This window comes from Amborella trichopoda, chromosome 7, assembly GCF_054954075.1.
Source record: "Amborella trichopoda isolate Santa Cruz 75 chromosome 7, AtrichopodaSantaCruz75HAP2 v2.0, whole genome shotgun sequence".
NCBI classification, from domain to species: domain Eukaryota; kingdom Viridiplantae; phylum Streptophyta; class Magnoliopsida; order Amborellales; family Amborellaceae; genus Amborella; species Amborella trichopoda.
Genome location: NC_142342.1, coordinates 16,921,603 through 16,939,809, shown reverse-complemented (window position 1 = coordinate 16,939,809; position 18,207 = coordinate 16,921,603). Strand labels below are relative to the sequence as shown.

The following is an 18,207-nucleotide window of genomic DNA, read 5'->3' as shown; positions in this document are numbered from 1 at the left end:
TACATACCCCTATAATTTTTTGAGATTTCATACTGGACACCAATGATATAGCCTTTCTGAAAACTCCATAGTGTCCAAAGTTGTTTCGATATATGGAACTGTTTCCAATATATTCCAACTAACAATATGTCCAAAAAAAAAACATCTCATTAATTCCACTGGCCAACCCTCGTCAATACTATGTAGAGTAGCCCAATGCACTTGCAATTCTACTTATCAAATAATTCCAATCAGAATGTCATACACTAAAAAATTCTAAACACACTTTTGTTATTGATCACCATTTCCCATATTGAATCTATCTCTTTACATTACCACACTTGTTTAGCCATCTCAATTCTAAAAAGGTGGCCAAAGGACCAGGTTCTCTTTATCCATGTGGAGTTCGTTGTCAATTAACATATGTTCCTTACATACGAAGGCCGCGAAAATTATAGATATTACATTCTCTAAATCTCTTGACTTCTAAGCTTCTTCAACCATTTTTTAGTCTCAATTCAATGCATTGCAATCAACAGCTCTCCATTATAATGCTGGTTTCTAGTTCCGAAAACAGGTAGGTAGAATTAGAGGCAGCACCCTCCCACTGTATTCTAGGGCATCCAAAATGAGAAAATTTTACAGGATTTCATTGTCATTTCTTTCTTCAGCAAAGATCATCTAGAAGAGAATTTGAGACTTTGATATCAGAGGATCTATCTCTCACAGTTTCAAGGGGCTAGAGTACTAGACCTTGTTCTTGAGTAAGGAACAATGACAAAAAGAAAGCTTCCGAGTTCTTAGATATTTTTATATAAATCTTACCCATTGGAAGTACGTAAATTTGAACTTTGATGGTTTCTCCTCAGAGAGGAGGAAAATAAGTCTTGTGCAAACTAGCTGGAATCAATTATTTGTCAATTCCAGAAGCCTACATTGTTCTTACATTTCCTAAAATGGTTTTCAATAGGTTGTTCATTTTCTTTTTCTTTTTTCCCTTTTTTAAATACAAGGTGAAAACTCTAATCATTGTTAGGGGTGGAAGGTGGTTCCCTCAAATCTCAATATGAAGCGTTCTGAACCTACTTGCCTACAGGATGGAACATATCATGGAAAACTTAAGAACTTGTGTAGTTGTAAAGATACTATCTTCCTTAGAGAGAACAAAAAGGCAAGGGCACATTTGCTTGGTGCATAAATATTTCCCCAGGAAAAATATTTACATATGTAAACACTTTGCATGAAAAACTTTTGCAAACTTTCGTTTCACCATGCTTGTTAACATGTTTAAAAAGCACAACGTAATGAATTACATATGTTTGGTAACTTGTTTGGTATTTAAATATATTTTGTAAATATATTAATTTATATACGCAATATTTAGTTATTATAACTTAAAATATATAATTATATTTATTTAAATACTCTTCAAATATTATAAAAATGTTATATTTTAAATATTTTTTCATATTAAATATAAAATATTATATAATATATGTTGTATTGTAAATATCTATTACATAAATAAAACATATAATATAAATACATTATATTATATATATATATACATATATATTTATTATACTATAATATAATATAAATATTATATGTTATTTATAATATAATAAATCTATATTGTAATAATATAATAAATCTATAAAACACATTTTATATTTATTTTATTAATGTATATTTGTATTATATAGAAATATCTATTACATAAATAAAACAGATATTATATAAATATAGGAAATTGATTTTATAGGACTCTGCCACAAATAGTGGCATGAGGCCCCTAAGGATCACCGTTGATCCTATGGTTCTAATCTCGAGTGAAAATGACTCAAATTTAAATTTCACCTGTCTTTCTCTCTCCCCACAAAGACCCTAACACATAGTGGCATAGGCCTATACCCAACCTATCCCTATTTCCCTCTCTCTCTCAAGATTGCCCATGCAAAACCACCCTGATTTGCTGGTCCCCAGCACTTCTCTCTCTCCCTCTCCTTCACCCTCACGGCCTCTCTCCTCACTCCCTCACGGCCTCTCTCCTCGCTCTGGTTTGTTCATGGCGGCTACCACCTCTCATTCTGTCTCTCCCTCTTCTTCATGGAGAGAATCGGTAGCACCAAAAAATCCATGGTAGCTGAACTCTAGAGAGTAAATTGTTACCAAAACCCACAAGATTCAAAGCGTTCAGAAAATTTTCTCATATCCGAGGTGAACAAAATTTGTTGAACTATTCCTTTTCTTTAACTAGATTGGGCAGTTTTTTATGGGTTTGGATAAGCTATTTTTATTTGATAAATTGACTACTTGTATTCATAAATGGGCAAAAATGTATAAATTGGGAGTTGTCAAAATCTACATGATTGTTAATGAGGTTATGATAGGATTTTTCATAATTTTTTCGATACTTTTGATGGGTTTTGTCTAGTATACTCCATTGTTTCTTATGGTTTGTAATCCACCCCATTTTAATTTCTTCCCATTCTTCTTGTGCCTACTCTTCTTCTTTCAATTGTCTCCGGTTGTAATTTTGGACAGGAAATTACAAATGCTTTCTTGTACTCGGCTCAAATTTTGCATTTCTCGCTCAGTTTTGGTTACAAGTTTGCATTATTTTGCTCCAATTCGCGTCCAGTATTAGAGAGCTTGTGTATTTTAATTTACCATATTCCAGGCCAAGTAAACTCTGTTCATGGGCTGTAAATTGATCCGTTCATGGACTGTAAATTGATCAATTTTATTAAAGTTAGCTGAACATCAGAACATCGCACTTCTTGCCGTAACCCAATCGGTTAGAAAATTTCTGACTTGTGTGTTTTGCACACGCCCATACGTACACACACATAGAGTTCAGACTGGTTAGCCACTTCAGCCTTAGAGAGAGAGGAAGGGCCAAATTTTATGGTCGGGAATTTCGAGCAAAAACGAGGGTTGTTATGTATAAATAGGTTCAATCTGCTTGAAATTGGATGGAGGGTGTGGGATGTAGGACTTTTGAAAAAAGTTTGGGGCCGTCTATAGGACTTTGGGGAAGGGTGTGCTATTCAAGGCACAGAGAAAAATCCAGGGGGCCGAGAAGGAATCAAGACAGGAAGTTCATATTATTAAAGGCAGCATTTAAGTATGTTGATCTGCCATGGCAACAGAACCTTCAGAGTTCCCCTCCTCCTATTGTAGAACTTTCAGAATTTCATTATATTCTGTTTTGAGGTCTGGTGCAGCAGTTGACCGGGCCAATATGTTATCCCACAATTCCTTACAAACATTGTACACTATTTTTCTCTTCCTCTCCTTGTACCCAAAGCTTGGGCCATGGATGTCCACAAACACTCTAAACCATAAAGACCTCTCAACTCAAATACCATTATCAATGGCTAATACAGAGACCATTATCAATGGCTAATACAGAGAAATTAAAAGACCATAGAACAAGATGAATGAAGTAGCAAGATGAGAAAGAAACCGGATCTTGCCAAATATTCAATCTAACCTTCTGAACTCCAAGGATTCACTAAATGACTATCAAATGAGTATGACTGCTCCACAAAAAATCTCTAACACCAAAACTTGTCAGCTGGTCCACATCATTGTTGGCTTATATTGAGGGAAAGAGAAGAGAGAGGCCGTGAGGGAAAGAGGACAGAGGTTGCGAGGGAGAGAGAGAGAGAGGAGAGATGCGGTAAGGGAGAGAGGCAGGGTCTAGTAAGAATCACCACTATTTGAGGCAGGGTCTAGTGAGAATCACCTCTATTTGAGGTAGGGTCCAATAAGATCACCGCTATTTTGAGGTAGGGTTCTGCAGGGTCACCGCTCATAAATATATTATATTACATAAATATATATCATATATTAAATATTATTAAAATATAATTTATATTTTAAATATATTATTTAATATATAAATAAATTATTATATAATATAATATATATCGTAAGTTGTGAATAGTTAATAGAGGGTTCGCGTCTGAAAATAAAAGTTCCCCCCACCTCGAGAGGTGAAGTTTTGTTTTACCGTGAATTAGAGCCCATCGACCTTGGAACTTGTTTTCTGATCTTCCCCAATTCGAACAGGAGCTCTCTCATTTTAGGGCATAGGGATATAACTGATGATCCAAAGTCCTTGATTATGAATGTTTCATGCAGGTGCATACAAATAAAAGAGAAAAAATTACGCATTCTGTTTCTAGTTTGGTCAAATGGATACAAATGATGTTCCTAATGCCTCATTGCAGCTGCTTCATCAAGTCGAAAAGGTATTTCCCTTTGATTGGAAAGAGGAGAGAGTGTTATTATTCATGAAACATTCTTTCACCTCTCCTTTGGTCACATCTTATAATGTGATGTTTTGGTTTTCTAAAATGGTGGCTTAAATCTTGAGTCTTTGTTCACTTAATTTTCAGAGGATAGTTCGTGTTTTAGAGCTTGCTGGTGGAGTAATGGAGGAATTGGCAAATGGAACAGGTCCCAGAATGGAAGTTCTTAATAATTATTGCCCGGAGTTCATGCAATCCATTAAGGTGAAACACGTATTTGCTTTTTAGATATTTAGTATCTACCTTTTTTTAGTATACTCTTTTGTTGTTTTCTTTCAGACTATCCTTTGAAAGTGAGATCTATGAATCATTGTTATGCAAGTTTATGTGAGCACATGAATTCTGCAATTCATCTTAGTTTTGATTTTCGCTTTTGTTTATTGTTGTAATATGTCTAACAGTGATGTAGAGCTCTTACGGCTGGATTTGTTGTGCATCGTTTGTTCAACGTATTATTGGTTTCCCTGTAGTTGCCATAACAAGTTGCAAAGTAATTTATAATGAACTTGTTGAAAGTTTCTGCATTCTATTGTATTGGTCATCAAGTAATTGATTTAGATTTGTGTTGACTCTAGAAAAATGCAATTTATCCATCCTATCATTCTGATTTGAAGAAAATGATGATCTTTCTCTCATATTATGTCTCTAGAAAGTGAATGTGTCTTCCTCTTAATGTGATAAATGTACACCTGGTTCAGCATATTTTAAGTAGAATTGGCATAAATGTACACCAAGTTCGGCATGTTTATAAGTAGAATTGGTATCACGTGTCATGCATTCAACTTTGATGGCATGAGTTCTTGAACTTACAAGAGCAATAGAAAGACACATTCTATTTTTATTGAATAGAACATTCCCTTAATGGCTTGCATGGTTTGATTGTGTTGATTAGCTTCTTATTGGCATCTACCTTCTTGCCTCATGAGGTGTATTTCCTTTGAACAAGACGAGTTAGTATTTGTAACGGAAATAGTTACTAGTTTATTGACTGGTTAACTCTAAGGGCATGGACCCTTTTTTTTTTTTCATCAATCAGTCGGAGGGCATCAAATATAGGTACCATGAAAAGTTATATTGTGTGTATATTTACGGCATGTTTGGAATGGAGTGTAAGTTGCAGATATAGTGGCTTTATATGCAAGGCCTACATAATTGGGTGCTTGGTGTGGCGTCAATATCTGCAGAATATCAGTCCCATTTATATCTGAATCGCTTCTTCTAGGGAAAAACTAAGAAAGGGCTGTTTTACCATTGTCCCAAGCAAGGTGGTTTGGTGCAGGAGTTGTTGCTGCACCCAAAACTTATTATGCTTGTAATGATGTACTTCCTAAGATTCACCTCTGCGTCTGTCCTCATCTTTCATGATTCCTTCATGTCTTTCTTTTCGTTAGATAGTTAATGTCTAAACTTCTTCATCTTCTATGGATGTTTGCTTCTTCCACTGTGTAGGCTGCCTTCCCTTATGTAGACCTTCTATTTAAAACCTCGTGTTTATTTTTCATTTCATTAATTGAAGCTGCCACATAAGATAGAAATCCTTATGCTATTCGGGAATGACCATTACCACACCCAACCGGGAAGTGGTTAGAACAATAGCACATCAAAACATTGCACATATCTAGAAATGTAGAAAAATAAAAGTGTACTATAAAGAAACATGTTTGATTTGAAGTTATAAATTAATTATCTATCTGAATATATAGACATGTAAGTGATGTATGGACTTGTGTTGGTGTGTCATACTATCATTGCCAAAATATAGGTGATGGGTCAGATTTTTTTGAATCTGACTTAGACATGGATTGTCGTATTCGTGTCCTTGTCACACAGCCTTGAATATATGTGAAAATGAGCAGGACAATGGTAGCAAGCGACAAGAAAGGAACTGATGAAAGATAAATATAATACACAGTGTTCGATGACCAAAATACCCTTCATGTTGACCAAAATTCCCCTCACATGTACAACATTAAAGAATTCTGTGGGATTCTTTGTCAAATAACCAAATTCACCATGGAAACTGAGTTCAAGCCTTTTGATTCATGGGTTCTAAGTTTAATTTTTTTGCAGTGATTGCACTTCTTTTCCATCGAGAGGTGTCTCCTATGGGGTTCACGAAGGTACTCGAGAAAGAGTGCTTACGTTTTTTCCTGTGTCACCATCATTTCCTTCCTTGGAGGATGGCTTTGGTCATTGATGATAATGGTGCAAAATGCTAATCATAATAGCATTTAAGGAGAAATACCAGGAAATTTGTTTGAAGTCTAGTCTAAATGAGAGATTTAATGGTGCCTTGGAAGTGGTTTAACTCTAATGGGTTTTCATCCTAGAAAAGAGGACCCTACATCAAGCAAGGATCAAATCTTGGAGTTTGTGAATTGAGCATTTTGATCAGCTTCCACATGGTAGAACCAATTTCCTTGGTTTAAATACAGAATGAAACAAGTGAGGATGAGTTAGATCACTTTTTAATCGTAGAAGCATGTAGGTTTTGGTAAATGAACATGGTCAGAATGAGATGACTTAGTTTCTGATGTGGTTGCTGGGATTTGGTATTGGAGCTTCTAGATGGAGGGAAGGATAAAGTTCAAATGTGGCTAAAAGTTTATTTGTTGAAAACCAGCTCACTGGATAGAGATACTTGGGGATTTGGAGGTTCACATTTGTGAGAACTATTAATTTTTCAAAGATCAGAGGAATGGGCAGCATGAGTCTGAAGAAAAAGTTTGACTGTAGTTTTCCCAGAAGAAATTAATGAGAGGTGAAAAAATACTCCAAATTGGCTTTAGGAAAGAGACTAGGATACTTTCTTCTTCACGAAAGAGCAAGGCAATACGCCACCAAACCTTATGAACTATGTCAGAATGGACAAGGAGCAATTGCCAATAATTTCTTTCGAGTAAAGTTCTTTTGACTCTCTAATATCTTCTGCTATGTGAATAAATACCCTATGAGGAGCAAGACATAAGTGGTGTGGTCTTGAGACTTGTTAGAGGTAAGCCTCCATAGTTCGATAATTTTATTGCATGGCATTCATTTAGGAATGCTGATCTGAATAAGGTCATGAAGGAATTCCATCTGATAGTGATAATTAGTAAAGGGATGAAATTAGCATGTATGAACATAGTTCTGAAAGTCAAGATGGTATATAGCAAAATGTAGTTGCAGGCTGACCAATACATTGGAATTCTGAGATAAAAGTTCTCCAGTGGCTTCTTAATGTAAAATGGAAGGTTACACCAGTCTCAATCCAATAATGGTCTATGCGCCTTCATTCAAAATAACTATTAGGTTCAAGATGCATGGACGGTATATGTACTTGTTTTGTGGCTTGGATGGGGGATAAGTATAAGCAAGGCATACCATTTCCAGAAGAAAAAAGGACAATTCAACCCTGACAAGAGTCTACAGATTTTACTTGGATTTTGGGGTTTTGCATTCGAGTGTCAGGGTTTCTGATTTCAGGAGTGTCTTTTTTCTCTAATTTTCTGCCTGGAGCATTTTGGTAACAGAGGCATTTTGGTTTTTTTTTTCTTTTGGTTTGGAGGGGTGGGGGGGGGGTTTGGTTTACTTAGTGCAGAATCCAGCAAGCAACACTTGTTCCCCTCTGTATCTTCTCAACCTACCTTGTGTGACTCTTAATTGGGGGTTATATAACATGGAGAAAGGTCAGTTGGTTTCCATACTGCAGGGCATAGGTGGTTAGATGGCTGCATAGAGAAGGGAAGGAAAAACTACTATGTAAACTTTAAGAAATCCCTTTGCGGCCTAAAACAAGCATCGAGGGGGTGGTACATAAAATTTCAAGAGACCTTGCCAAAAGCTGGTTTTTGCCTAACAAGGAGGATTATTGTATATATGTCAACGTGAATTGGAGTGATGTGTTCACCTCCCTGTGTGTGGATGCTAATTGCCAGTAGTTCAATGACTCGTTTTGAAGCAAAAGCGTTCTTCTCACAACACTTTGATATGAAAGCTCTTGGAGAGGCTTCATATGTGCTAGGAATTAAGCTTATGAGAAATAGAAGAGAGAACCATTCAATTATCTCATGAGGCATATTGCAAAAAAAAAAAAAAAAGAGAGTAAGATTTGAGATGGAAAATTGTAGGTCCATATCCATGTTGATAAGAAGACCAAGTTAAGCCTAGCCATATGTCCCATGAGTACAGAAGAAAAAGAAGCCATTGCAGAGAATCCCATACAAAAGTGTTCTATGTTGGGGATGAGACCAAACTTATCATTTGTTATATGTATGAGTAGCAGGTTCTAGGGTAATCCAGGCATGGAGCTCTAGAAGGCAATAAAAGAGTTATGTCATATTTGAAGGGAACTGTTAATCTCATCCTCACTTATGAAGGAGGCTCAGATATTCAGATATAGGGATATTCAGATGTGGATTATTAGGGAGATCTAGATGAAATGAAGTCCACATCGAATATATCTTCACACTTGCCAGTGTAGCCATTTCTTGGTGCTCAAGGAAACAAACTGTCGTTGTGCTCTTTACTTTGGAGTTAGAGACTTAGAGTATGTGGCTTGTTGTCTCGCAACAAAAAAAGCTCTCTGGTTGAAGAAGTTCCTAAATTAGCATAGATTTGATCCAGTAAATCCTTGTGTGTGAGGATCTTCTGCTACAACCTGGCTGCGATTTGTGTGGCTAAGGAGCCACAACTTCGTAAAAAAACCAGGCATATAAAGGCGGACTATTACATACGCAACGAGATCCAAGTAGGAGAGATCGAGTTTGCTTATCTCTTGACAGAGGCTATGTTGGTAGATCCTTGACCAAAGCATTAGTGTGGTAAATGTGTTTGCCAAGCATGTACATGAGATGGGCTTGAAAGAGAGTGAGACAAGGTGATTGTACAAGCTTCAAAGGCCAAGTGGTTGTGGCTTTTAAAGCTCGTGAGAGCATATAAATATAATAAATATAGTGAATTGTACACTTCAATGGGAGTATATGATTGGTTGATTGACCCAGGGTTAGGCTGTTTGTGGCTCGGGTCATGTCCAAAACTCTTTCCCTTAGGCATAGGCACCACCGTTGAGGATTCCTACAGGTTCATCCCTTTTTGAGGTCGGAGAGATGCCTAAAGAATGGTTTGTATGCCAAGAGAACTTTGTGGTTTCTTGTGTGCGGTTGTAGATCTGTAAGAGAGAGGGCCAAAATCCTCAACAGACCTCTGCACGACATTTACGTATGACAGTTGCATACTAAGAAGCATCCCTGCAGAGGGATACATGTACATGTGTATAGAGAGAGGTCCCCTTGCACTATAGTGATACGCGCATCTGACTTGCTCTTAAGGGGGAACCTATAATCCACATATTGGAATCGTGGTTCTACTATTTATTGGCTAGCTTTAATAGGCCAATCATGAGCCCTTGCGCATGACTATGGATCATGGTTCCTGTTGTGTTGGTTTGAGAAGATAGTTTTGGGTCACGGTTTCCAGCTTAGGTGGAGTGCCTTGACAGTCACTTTGCTTGACCCATTAGTATTAACCCACTTCTAGATGTATCTCTGAGTGCTTTCTAGAATTCTTTTTAATAGGATTGGGAATTTGACTACCGAATGCATCTCTTTCGATGGTCCTGTCCACTTCCACTCTCACCAAGGCTTTTATCTCCTCCTCACCACATTTGTCAAACTGATACCACCAACATCATGGATTTCCTATGAAACCTTGGGCTATCATATAGAATGTCTCAATTTGAGCCTAGCATTAGTGTTTGCAACCATTAGACTTAGCATTTTGGTTATTTGCTCCGAGCTTTGGCCATCTACTGATGAAGCCCCTGGGAATAGAATGGGGGACTTTGTAAGTCAGGGCATGCGCCTGACTTTGGCTGGTTTCCTCTGGAGTGCTTGAATGAATCGTTGGCACCCATTGAAGCAACTGCTCTGGAACCTGGAAAAATAGCTGCTACCATCATCTGGGTCACACTCTTCTGAAAAGAGTTTGGTAGTCTCATCATCAGATTATCCTCCGTGCATGGCTCCCACTCGTATGGAGGCATAAAAGTGTTTTCTGGTAATTATCTCATAGTTACCCTTGAATTTTCTGTCTGCAGTTGTACTGGTTCTCTTCAATCTTGGGGGATCTAGTCCCCGTCTTTGCTTGCAGAAAGGCTGAAGTTTGTGGAGATATGTTGCCTTATGCTGTCTGAGGCTCAGACGAGAACGAATTTTGCATCTTTTGGGCCATCTTGGGCTTGGGAGAGACTTAGGCATGAGTCATTAGAAGGTTGTCGACCAAATAGACTAGCTTCTCGACTTGATCCCCCAGATCCTCTCCAATACTTAAGGTTAATGGCAGGCAGTACGGTGTTGGTTCAATTCAACTGTTAATGAAGGAGGGTTTGGCTTGAGTGGGCTTCAGACGGAACATTGGGACAGCAACCTGCTTTTCATTCGAATGGTGGAAAAGAGGAGACTTCAAGTTCTTCTCCACATGCCGAAGTCAAGTTAGACCTTCTTGCTGCTGCTATATGCTTTCCGAAGATGGTCTATGAGTGACCTTTCATATTCTTTGAATTGGCTGAGCCAAAGTCTTCTGCGAGCATCGTTTAAATAATCTTCCACAGTCAATCCACTTCCTCAGAAGTGGCAAAGGAGTTATGCACTATTAGCCTTCCATAACGAAGTCTAGGAGGATAACCTCTTGTCCCATTTTGAGATCTTTGATCCATCACTCTCAAAGTTCTACTCTTTGGGACTGAATGTACTCTTTTAGCCACCGTTGTTTTCGGGGATCCTAAAGGTAATGCTCACGAAGAGCAGCCATGACCTCTAGATCTTTCCATAGTTTTGAGAGGCATGGGAAGGTACGGAAGATGCGCGAGAGTATGGCCCGCGTCGACTTCTCATGTTGCAACGTTTCTTTGGAGAATAGGAGGAGGCTGGGGCCCTCATACTCTGGCCAAAGTCAATGGAGATCTGACCTGGCCTGCTGGAGCTGATACTCGCTCGGGGAGGCTCAAGGACCTTTGCGGATTGATGCTCGAGAGTCCATGCCCAAGGAATACTGACCTTAGAAGGATTTATTCTTTGAGGGATCATTATCTGATCCTCAATATCTTCCTCCATATATATTCCCTCAAATCAGACAATAGTCCTAGTTGTAGGTGTATATGTGTTTATGGCTCAGTATGTAATTTTCCAAGTGATGGCAATCAGAGCCATCAAAGCCCTGTTGTGCCTCAGGACCTGGTTTAGGTGTTGGTTTGTCAATGAGATGGTAAAGTTCGAGGATATAAAGAGATGAATCTTGCCTTGGCTGGAGAGGCTTTGATTGCTCCAATTAAGGCTGCATCAAAAAGGGTATGCTAGCTGTTGAGCATTGACAAGTTCAGAAATGTTTAGGTTTTCCCTGGTTAAGGGTTAACTACTACTTCCAATCTCCCGATATAGATGAATCTTATGCCCTTCTCCATGAATTTTCTTAGCTTTCTGGTATCAACAATTAGTTCGATAAGGACTCTCCGAGTTTTCAGATACCTCGGACACTACTTCCTCTACATTATCAATGGATTTGAATCCGGAGGCTTGAAATAAGCCCTTGGGGTTGTAGACAATGGTTTTCATTTTGCCAGGGTCTTTCTCGATTTAATTTCCAAAAAGCCACTTCTTGGAGGGGCTCTTTTTTAGAGCACCCTGCCAGGATGAGTTGGTCTCGCGAACTCTTTCTGGTCCCATCCTCAATGACAGCTAGAAGATGAGGAGAAAGGGACAAAAGTTTTGCTTCTCATCGACCATAATGGAGATGCCCTAAGTAAACCCCCTAAAACGGGAAATTACAAAGCTGAAACGATTGAAGAGCCCTAACATGGCTCTCATACCAATTAATGCCCATAAAAAGAAACATAAAATCTGAACCCTTAACACACACACACACATATGGGTGCAGCTTATATAAGGTGTCAACCTTAAACAATCAAAATAAGGCGCACCTACAAACCTTGCTTGAAGATGCAGTTTCAGTTCTGGAAGCCCTTGCGATAGCCTGAAAATCTAATTTCATTTTTAATTGTGAAATTCAAAGTTCCAAAATAGTGCAGATTGAGCAGATATATAAACACTTGAAAATTTTGAAAATGGACAATCCAAATAATGTGTTGCACCATTTGTAGGACTTGAATCTGTTTTTTCCCCTTATCCATACACTTCGAGGTCAAGATAATCTATTGGAGATTTTCCAGCATCTGAAGAAAATTATCTGTTGGGTTTTTGAGGTCCTCCTTACTTTAATAGTATAAGATTGATTGCCTATATAAATGTTTTCCTATAAGTGTGTGTATGTGTGTGTGTGCGCACACTTCAGAATCCTCAAATTACAAAGCTTAAGGTTAGAAAGGGGTGGGGATTGTATTTATGAAAAAGTGGTTGCTATTTTGTAAAAAGTTGCTTTATACAAGTAGCTTAAGTATTAAGTGGGGATACATTTGAATATCTCACAAAAGTAGAAGGGTATTTCAAACAAAATTAGTACATATGTTCTTGTTCTTTAGTAAAAGTTTCTGCTATGTCTTTATAAAGATGACAAAAGTTTACTTCATCTTTTAGATATAATTTGACATGTGCCTTTACTTAATGACCAAGCACAACCCATATAAAGCAACTTTCTAGTAGAAAGCAACCACATATTCAGTGAGTCGACCCTTCACAAGCCATGTTAATCTAACACTTGTATTCGAAGGGTTGTTTAATGTCAGATAACCCTGTAAGAATATATATTTTTCCAAGAAATATTTCATGATGTTGCTGAAAATGCTTTAATTATTTTTATCGTACATATCTAATGGGCTCTCTTTTACATTGTGAATGCAGGAGATTCAGATGATGTTGTGGCAGGAAATTAAAAGTGCATGTGATTATCGGCCATTCGAGAAATGTGATTACAATTCCAGAATTTCTAATGAGATGTGTTGCAAGAAGCTCGGCATGATTATAGGACGGCTGGATGGCATGAAACAGACCATAGAGGAGTACAACAAGGCAAATTGATTTTCGATTGTGTCATATCTTCTTCTTCTCCTTGCTTCTTTATATGTGAATGATAGATCATTACAGAGGAATGATATGCCAATCAAAATGATCCCCACGACATGCATGTTATTTCAGTCATGGTTAGTGGCAATGTATATTTATCTAGTGCATATGATAATGCATACAGATTGTTTTTCCGACAAAGAATCGAGAAACAAAAATCTTCGAATGCCTCGGAGGCTGAGGTTCTTTTCTTCTTCTAGTTTTCCATTATAGGAGGTTGGTTGTGACTATTGGTGGCATAAATTGTATTTTGTTGTGTCCTGAAGTACATGGATGTCATTAAGAGACAACGAGTGTTTTGACTGCTTTTATGATTTTATGGCATGACTTGACTTTTGTTACACATGACCATTTCAATGCTTGATGAATGGTTTAAATAGGGTCATGTTTTTGGTACTACGGCATTTGGATTGTAAAATTTTCAATTTCAAAGACAATTTTTATCAATGGAGACCACATATTGATAGGAGGGTGTCCAAACATTAGCATACACCTTTACGAAGATGTATGGAATGTGTAGCACAGGCTAGCGATGAACATGTGGCATATGTTCACATATAAAGCAAAATTGTTGAAAAAAGTGGACTTGTTTTGTTGTTCTTTCTGCTATTTTAGTATTTGTAAAGTAGCGTGAATGTTGAAATCTTTGCAAAGATGACATCTTCAAATTTGCCCTTCTCTAAAATTTGATATAGTTTCAGTTTCTAAAATTTTAAGATGCTATCTCTTTAAAACTTTAAATTTGATATAGTTTTTCTATAAAAATTTGATATACTCTCTCTCTCAAAAAATTTTCATCTTCTTTCTCTCTAAAAAACTTGATATAGTTTTTCTGTCAAATTTTAATATGCTTTCTCTATCTAAAATTTAAAATTTGAGATAATTGCTCTCTCTAAAAATTTTGAGATAATTTATCTCTCTAAAAATTTTTTAAGTACTTCCTTTTTCTAAAATTCGATAAAATTTCTCTCTAAAATGTTAATATACTCACTCTTTCTAAAATTTGAGATACTTTCTCTCTCTAAAAATGTGAGAGAGTTTCTCTTTAAAATTTCCAGGTAGTTTTTCTCTTTTTTGTTTTTGTCGCATATCAAACGAGCCTAATATAATTTTCACATGAAAATGTGTTGATGCAAATACCAAACGTGCCCTCAGTTTCGGGTCAAGGAGCGGCCGAGTATTTTCACGTAAAAATGCTTTCCTAAGAACATTTATGCACGAACCAAACGTGCCATAAATGAATAGTAAGTCATCCATGTACCCTCCCCTCCCCCCAGACCTTATATGATGCTCAGAGCTGGCTAAGTAAAAAATACACTGGTCTAAGACTTAAAGAGTTGGGTCAAGGCTAAAATAGTCAAAATGATAATATTGAGTCACAGTAAATAAGCATTGTTAATTATTGGAAATAATATGAGATGAAGAATAATATAAAATACACGCAACAAGCAAGGGTTATATAAAAATGTCTTCCAAATTAACAAAAACTTTTTTAATTTGACATTCCCATTAAAAAAAATAAAAATAAGCAGAAGAATGACAGAATATGGGCTGTAAAATAAGATTCACAAGACCAAAAATAATCTTTAAAATGCAAACCATTAAAGTTCATGAATAATTTCAAAGAAATGACACCCATATTTCTAAATAGTCTATCACAAGGCTTTCCTAATTTTCCGATCTTATTTCTTTCAACATGGAACTTATTGACTTTCTCATTTTGTGCAGATGAGTAAGAGCAAGGCCAGCATCTAATTACACTACTAACATCCATGCTTCTGCTGCAACATAAAACTTATATATTTCCCTTTATCCAACCCTCCATTTTCAATGGAGGATTAAGATTGCCCCAATCACAATGTCACATCTCTACACTTATTTATTTTTAATTTGTTTTCTATAGACTATTTTGACACCAAATTTTGGACATCCAATCTTCTATAAACTCACACTAACAAAAAATATAAAAAATTTATTTCCAATAAAATAAAATAACGAAAATACCCCTGAAAGCTTCAAGGAGTATTTTGATCATTATATTTCATCGAGAAATTATTTTTAATATTTTTTTATAGGTGCGCCTCAATAAGAAGATGGCATGTACCAAATTTCATATCCATATAATTTGTATAAAAAAAACTAAAAATAAAATACTTTGAGACGTCGGATCTAAGATCAAACAGTGAGTGGTTCTCTTGATCAAAATTGGATGGCTGGATGGTCGGGGAAGCATAGATCTTCTATGCTGTAGGGGAAGTATAAAAGCCTTTCCCTTTAGAGAAAGTATCTGAAAATTTTTAGAGATAGAAACTATCTCAAAATTTTTATCCATAGAGACTATCTCAAATCTTAAGCTTTAGATAGAGAAAATAATTTAAAATTTTAAAGAGAGAAACTTCTTGAAAAATTTTGGACTGAAAAATATCTCAAACTTTTAGTGAGAGAAATTATCTCAAATTTTAAGTTTTAGAAAGAGAAAGTTTATTAAAACTTTAAAGCTAGAAATTATATCAAATTCTAGAGAGATAAACTGTCTTATAATTTTAAAGATGAAAACTATCACAAAATTTTTAGAGAGAGAAATTATCTCAAATTTTAAATTTTAGAGAGAAAAGGTATTTTAAATTTTTAAAGAGATAAACTGTATCAATTCTAAATTGAAAAAGAAAAATGATCCTATAGGACCCTCCCCCACCCATATGTGTAGGACCCCAAATGATCACCATTAAATTTGGCACGGATCTATAAAAAAGTCAAGTTTCACACCCATGTGATAACTTTTCTAAAGATACGTGTCGACTTTAATGGTGATCCTTTAAGGTCCTACACACATAGGTGGGGGAAGGTCCTATAAGATCATTACTCATTGAAAAAATACTTGAAATTTTTAAAGAGACAAACTATATCAAAATTTTAGAGATCAACTATATCAAATTTTAAGCTTGAGGGAGAGAAAGTATATTAAAATTTTTAGAGATAAAAAATATATAAAATGTTAGGGAGCTAAACTATCTCAAAATTTTAGAAAGAAACTATCTCAAATTTTAAGTTTTAAAGAGAGAACGCATCCTAAAATTTTAGAGAGAGTAACTACATCAAATTTTAGAGAGAGAAAGTACTTGAAAATTTTTAAAGAGAGAAGCTATCTCAAAATTTTTAGAGAGAGAAACTATTTTAAATTTTAAGTTTTAGATAGAGAAAGTATACTAAAATTTTAGAAAGAGAAACTATATCAATTTTTAGAGAGTAAAAGTACCTAAAACATTTTAGAGGGATAACTGTCTCAACAATTTTTAGAGAGAGAAATTATCTCAATTTAAGTTTTAGAGAAAGAAAGCATATTAAAATTTTAGAAATAAACTATATCAAATTTTAGAGAGAGAACGTACTTGAAAACTTTCAAAGAGAGCTCAAATTTTTAGATAGAGAGCATCTTAAAATTTTGAGAGAATAAATATTTCAAATTTTAGATAAAGTACCTGAAAATATTTAGAGATAGAAAGTACTCAAAATTTTTATAGACAGAAACTATCTCAAATCTTAAGTTTTAGATAGATAAAGTATCTTAAAATTTTAGATAGAGAAACTACATGAAAAAAATTTAGAGATAAATATATCAAATTTTTTAGGGAGAGAAACTATCTCAAAGTTTAAATTTTAAAGAGAGAATCTATATTAAAATCTTAGAGATAGACACTATGGAATTTTAGAGAGATAAACTACGTACTATTTCAAAAAAATTAGAGAGAGAAACTATATCAAATTTTAAGTTTTAGAGACAAAGTACATTAAAATTTTAGAGATAAATTATATCAAATTTTAGATAGAGAAATCATTTCAAAATTTTAGAAAAAGAAACTGTCTCAAATTTTAAGTTTTAGAGAGAGAGCATCTTGAAATTTTAGAGAGATTATAGAGTGAGAAACTATCTTAAAATTCCACATTCATGGAAAATGCCAGATAAATGGAGAAAAAACTATTATGGTACCTATTTATAAAAACATAAGAGATACAAAATTGTGCGAACTATCAATGAATCAAACTTATTAGCAACATTATAAAGCTATGCGAGAGAGAGATTGAGCAACGACTAAGGTATAAAACGATTGTATCAAAAAATCAACTTGGTTTTATACCAAGGAGGTCAATAACTGAGACTATTTTCCTACTTAAGCAACTAATGGAGAAGTTTAGGGTGAAGAGAAAATACCTCCATATAGCCTTTATTGATATAGAGAAAGCATATAATATAGTATCTCAATGATTTGGGGGGTATTGGAGAAGAAATATGTCACCAGACACGACAAAGACTTTATGAGATATATGTTTGAGGGAGCATAGCTAGTGTACGAACAACTAGTATAGAGAAGAGTAAGTTTTCAGTAACAAGAGATTTACATCAGGGATTACCATTGAACCCATACCTCTTTGTCTTAGTTGTGTTAACTAGGCACCTACAATATGAAGTAAAGTGGTACGTGTTGATCGTGGACAATATAGTTTTTATTGATAAGACCCGAAATGGCGTCAACACAAAGTTAGAACTTTAGAGGGATGCTCTAGAATCTAAAGATTTTAAAATTGGCCAAACTAAGATAGAGTTTATGGAATGTAAGTTTAGTAATAATTGCCGCAGAGATGCTGGAGTAATTAAGATTGAAAGTGAAGAAATACCAAAAAAAAAAAAAACGCACTTTCGATATCTTGGGTTAATACTTTAAGAAAATTGAGAGATGAAAAAGATGTCGCACATAGAATTAGAGCTGGGTGGGTGGAGTGGAAATATGCAATCGGAGTTTTATGTAATCGTGCATGCTAATGAAGCTAAATGGTCTATAGAACAATCTAAGACC

General features: G+C 35.6%; 1 protein-coding gene across 3 annotated transcripts; it reads left to right on the top strand.

Annotated features, from left to right (window-relative positions):
* Window positions 1-1,760: 1,760 nt before the first annotated feature.
* On the top strand, window positions 1,761-13,697 carry LOC18441187 (mediator of RNA polymerase II transcription subunit 11). Of its 3 annotated transcripts, none has more exons than XM_011627612.3 (4): window positions 1,761-2,199; window positions 4,132-4,241; window positions 4,389-4,505; window positions 13,133-13,697. In XM_011627612.3, the coding sequence occupies exons 2-4, from the start codon at window positions 4,185-4,187 to the stop codon at window positions 13,307-13,309; spliced, it is 351 nt and encodes a 116-aa protein (XP_011625914.1). In that variant the 5' UTR covers window positions 1,761-2,199; window positions 4,132-4,184; the 3' UTR covers window positions 13,310-13,697. The 3 variants fall into 3 exon arrangements, with proteins under 3 accessions (XP_011625914.1, XP_020527210.1, XP_020527211.1); XM_020671551.2 differs by lacking the exon at window positions 1,761-2,199 and adding an exon at window positions 3,354-3,776; XM_020671552.2 differs by lacking the exon at window positions 1,761-2,199 and adding an exon at window positions 3,941-3,983.
* Window positions 13,698-18,207: the final 4,510 nt, after the last annotated feature.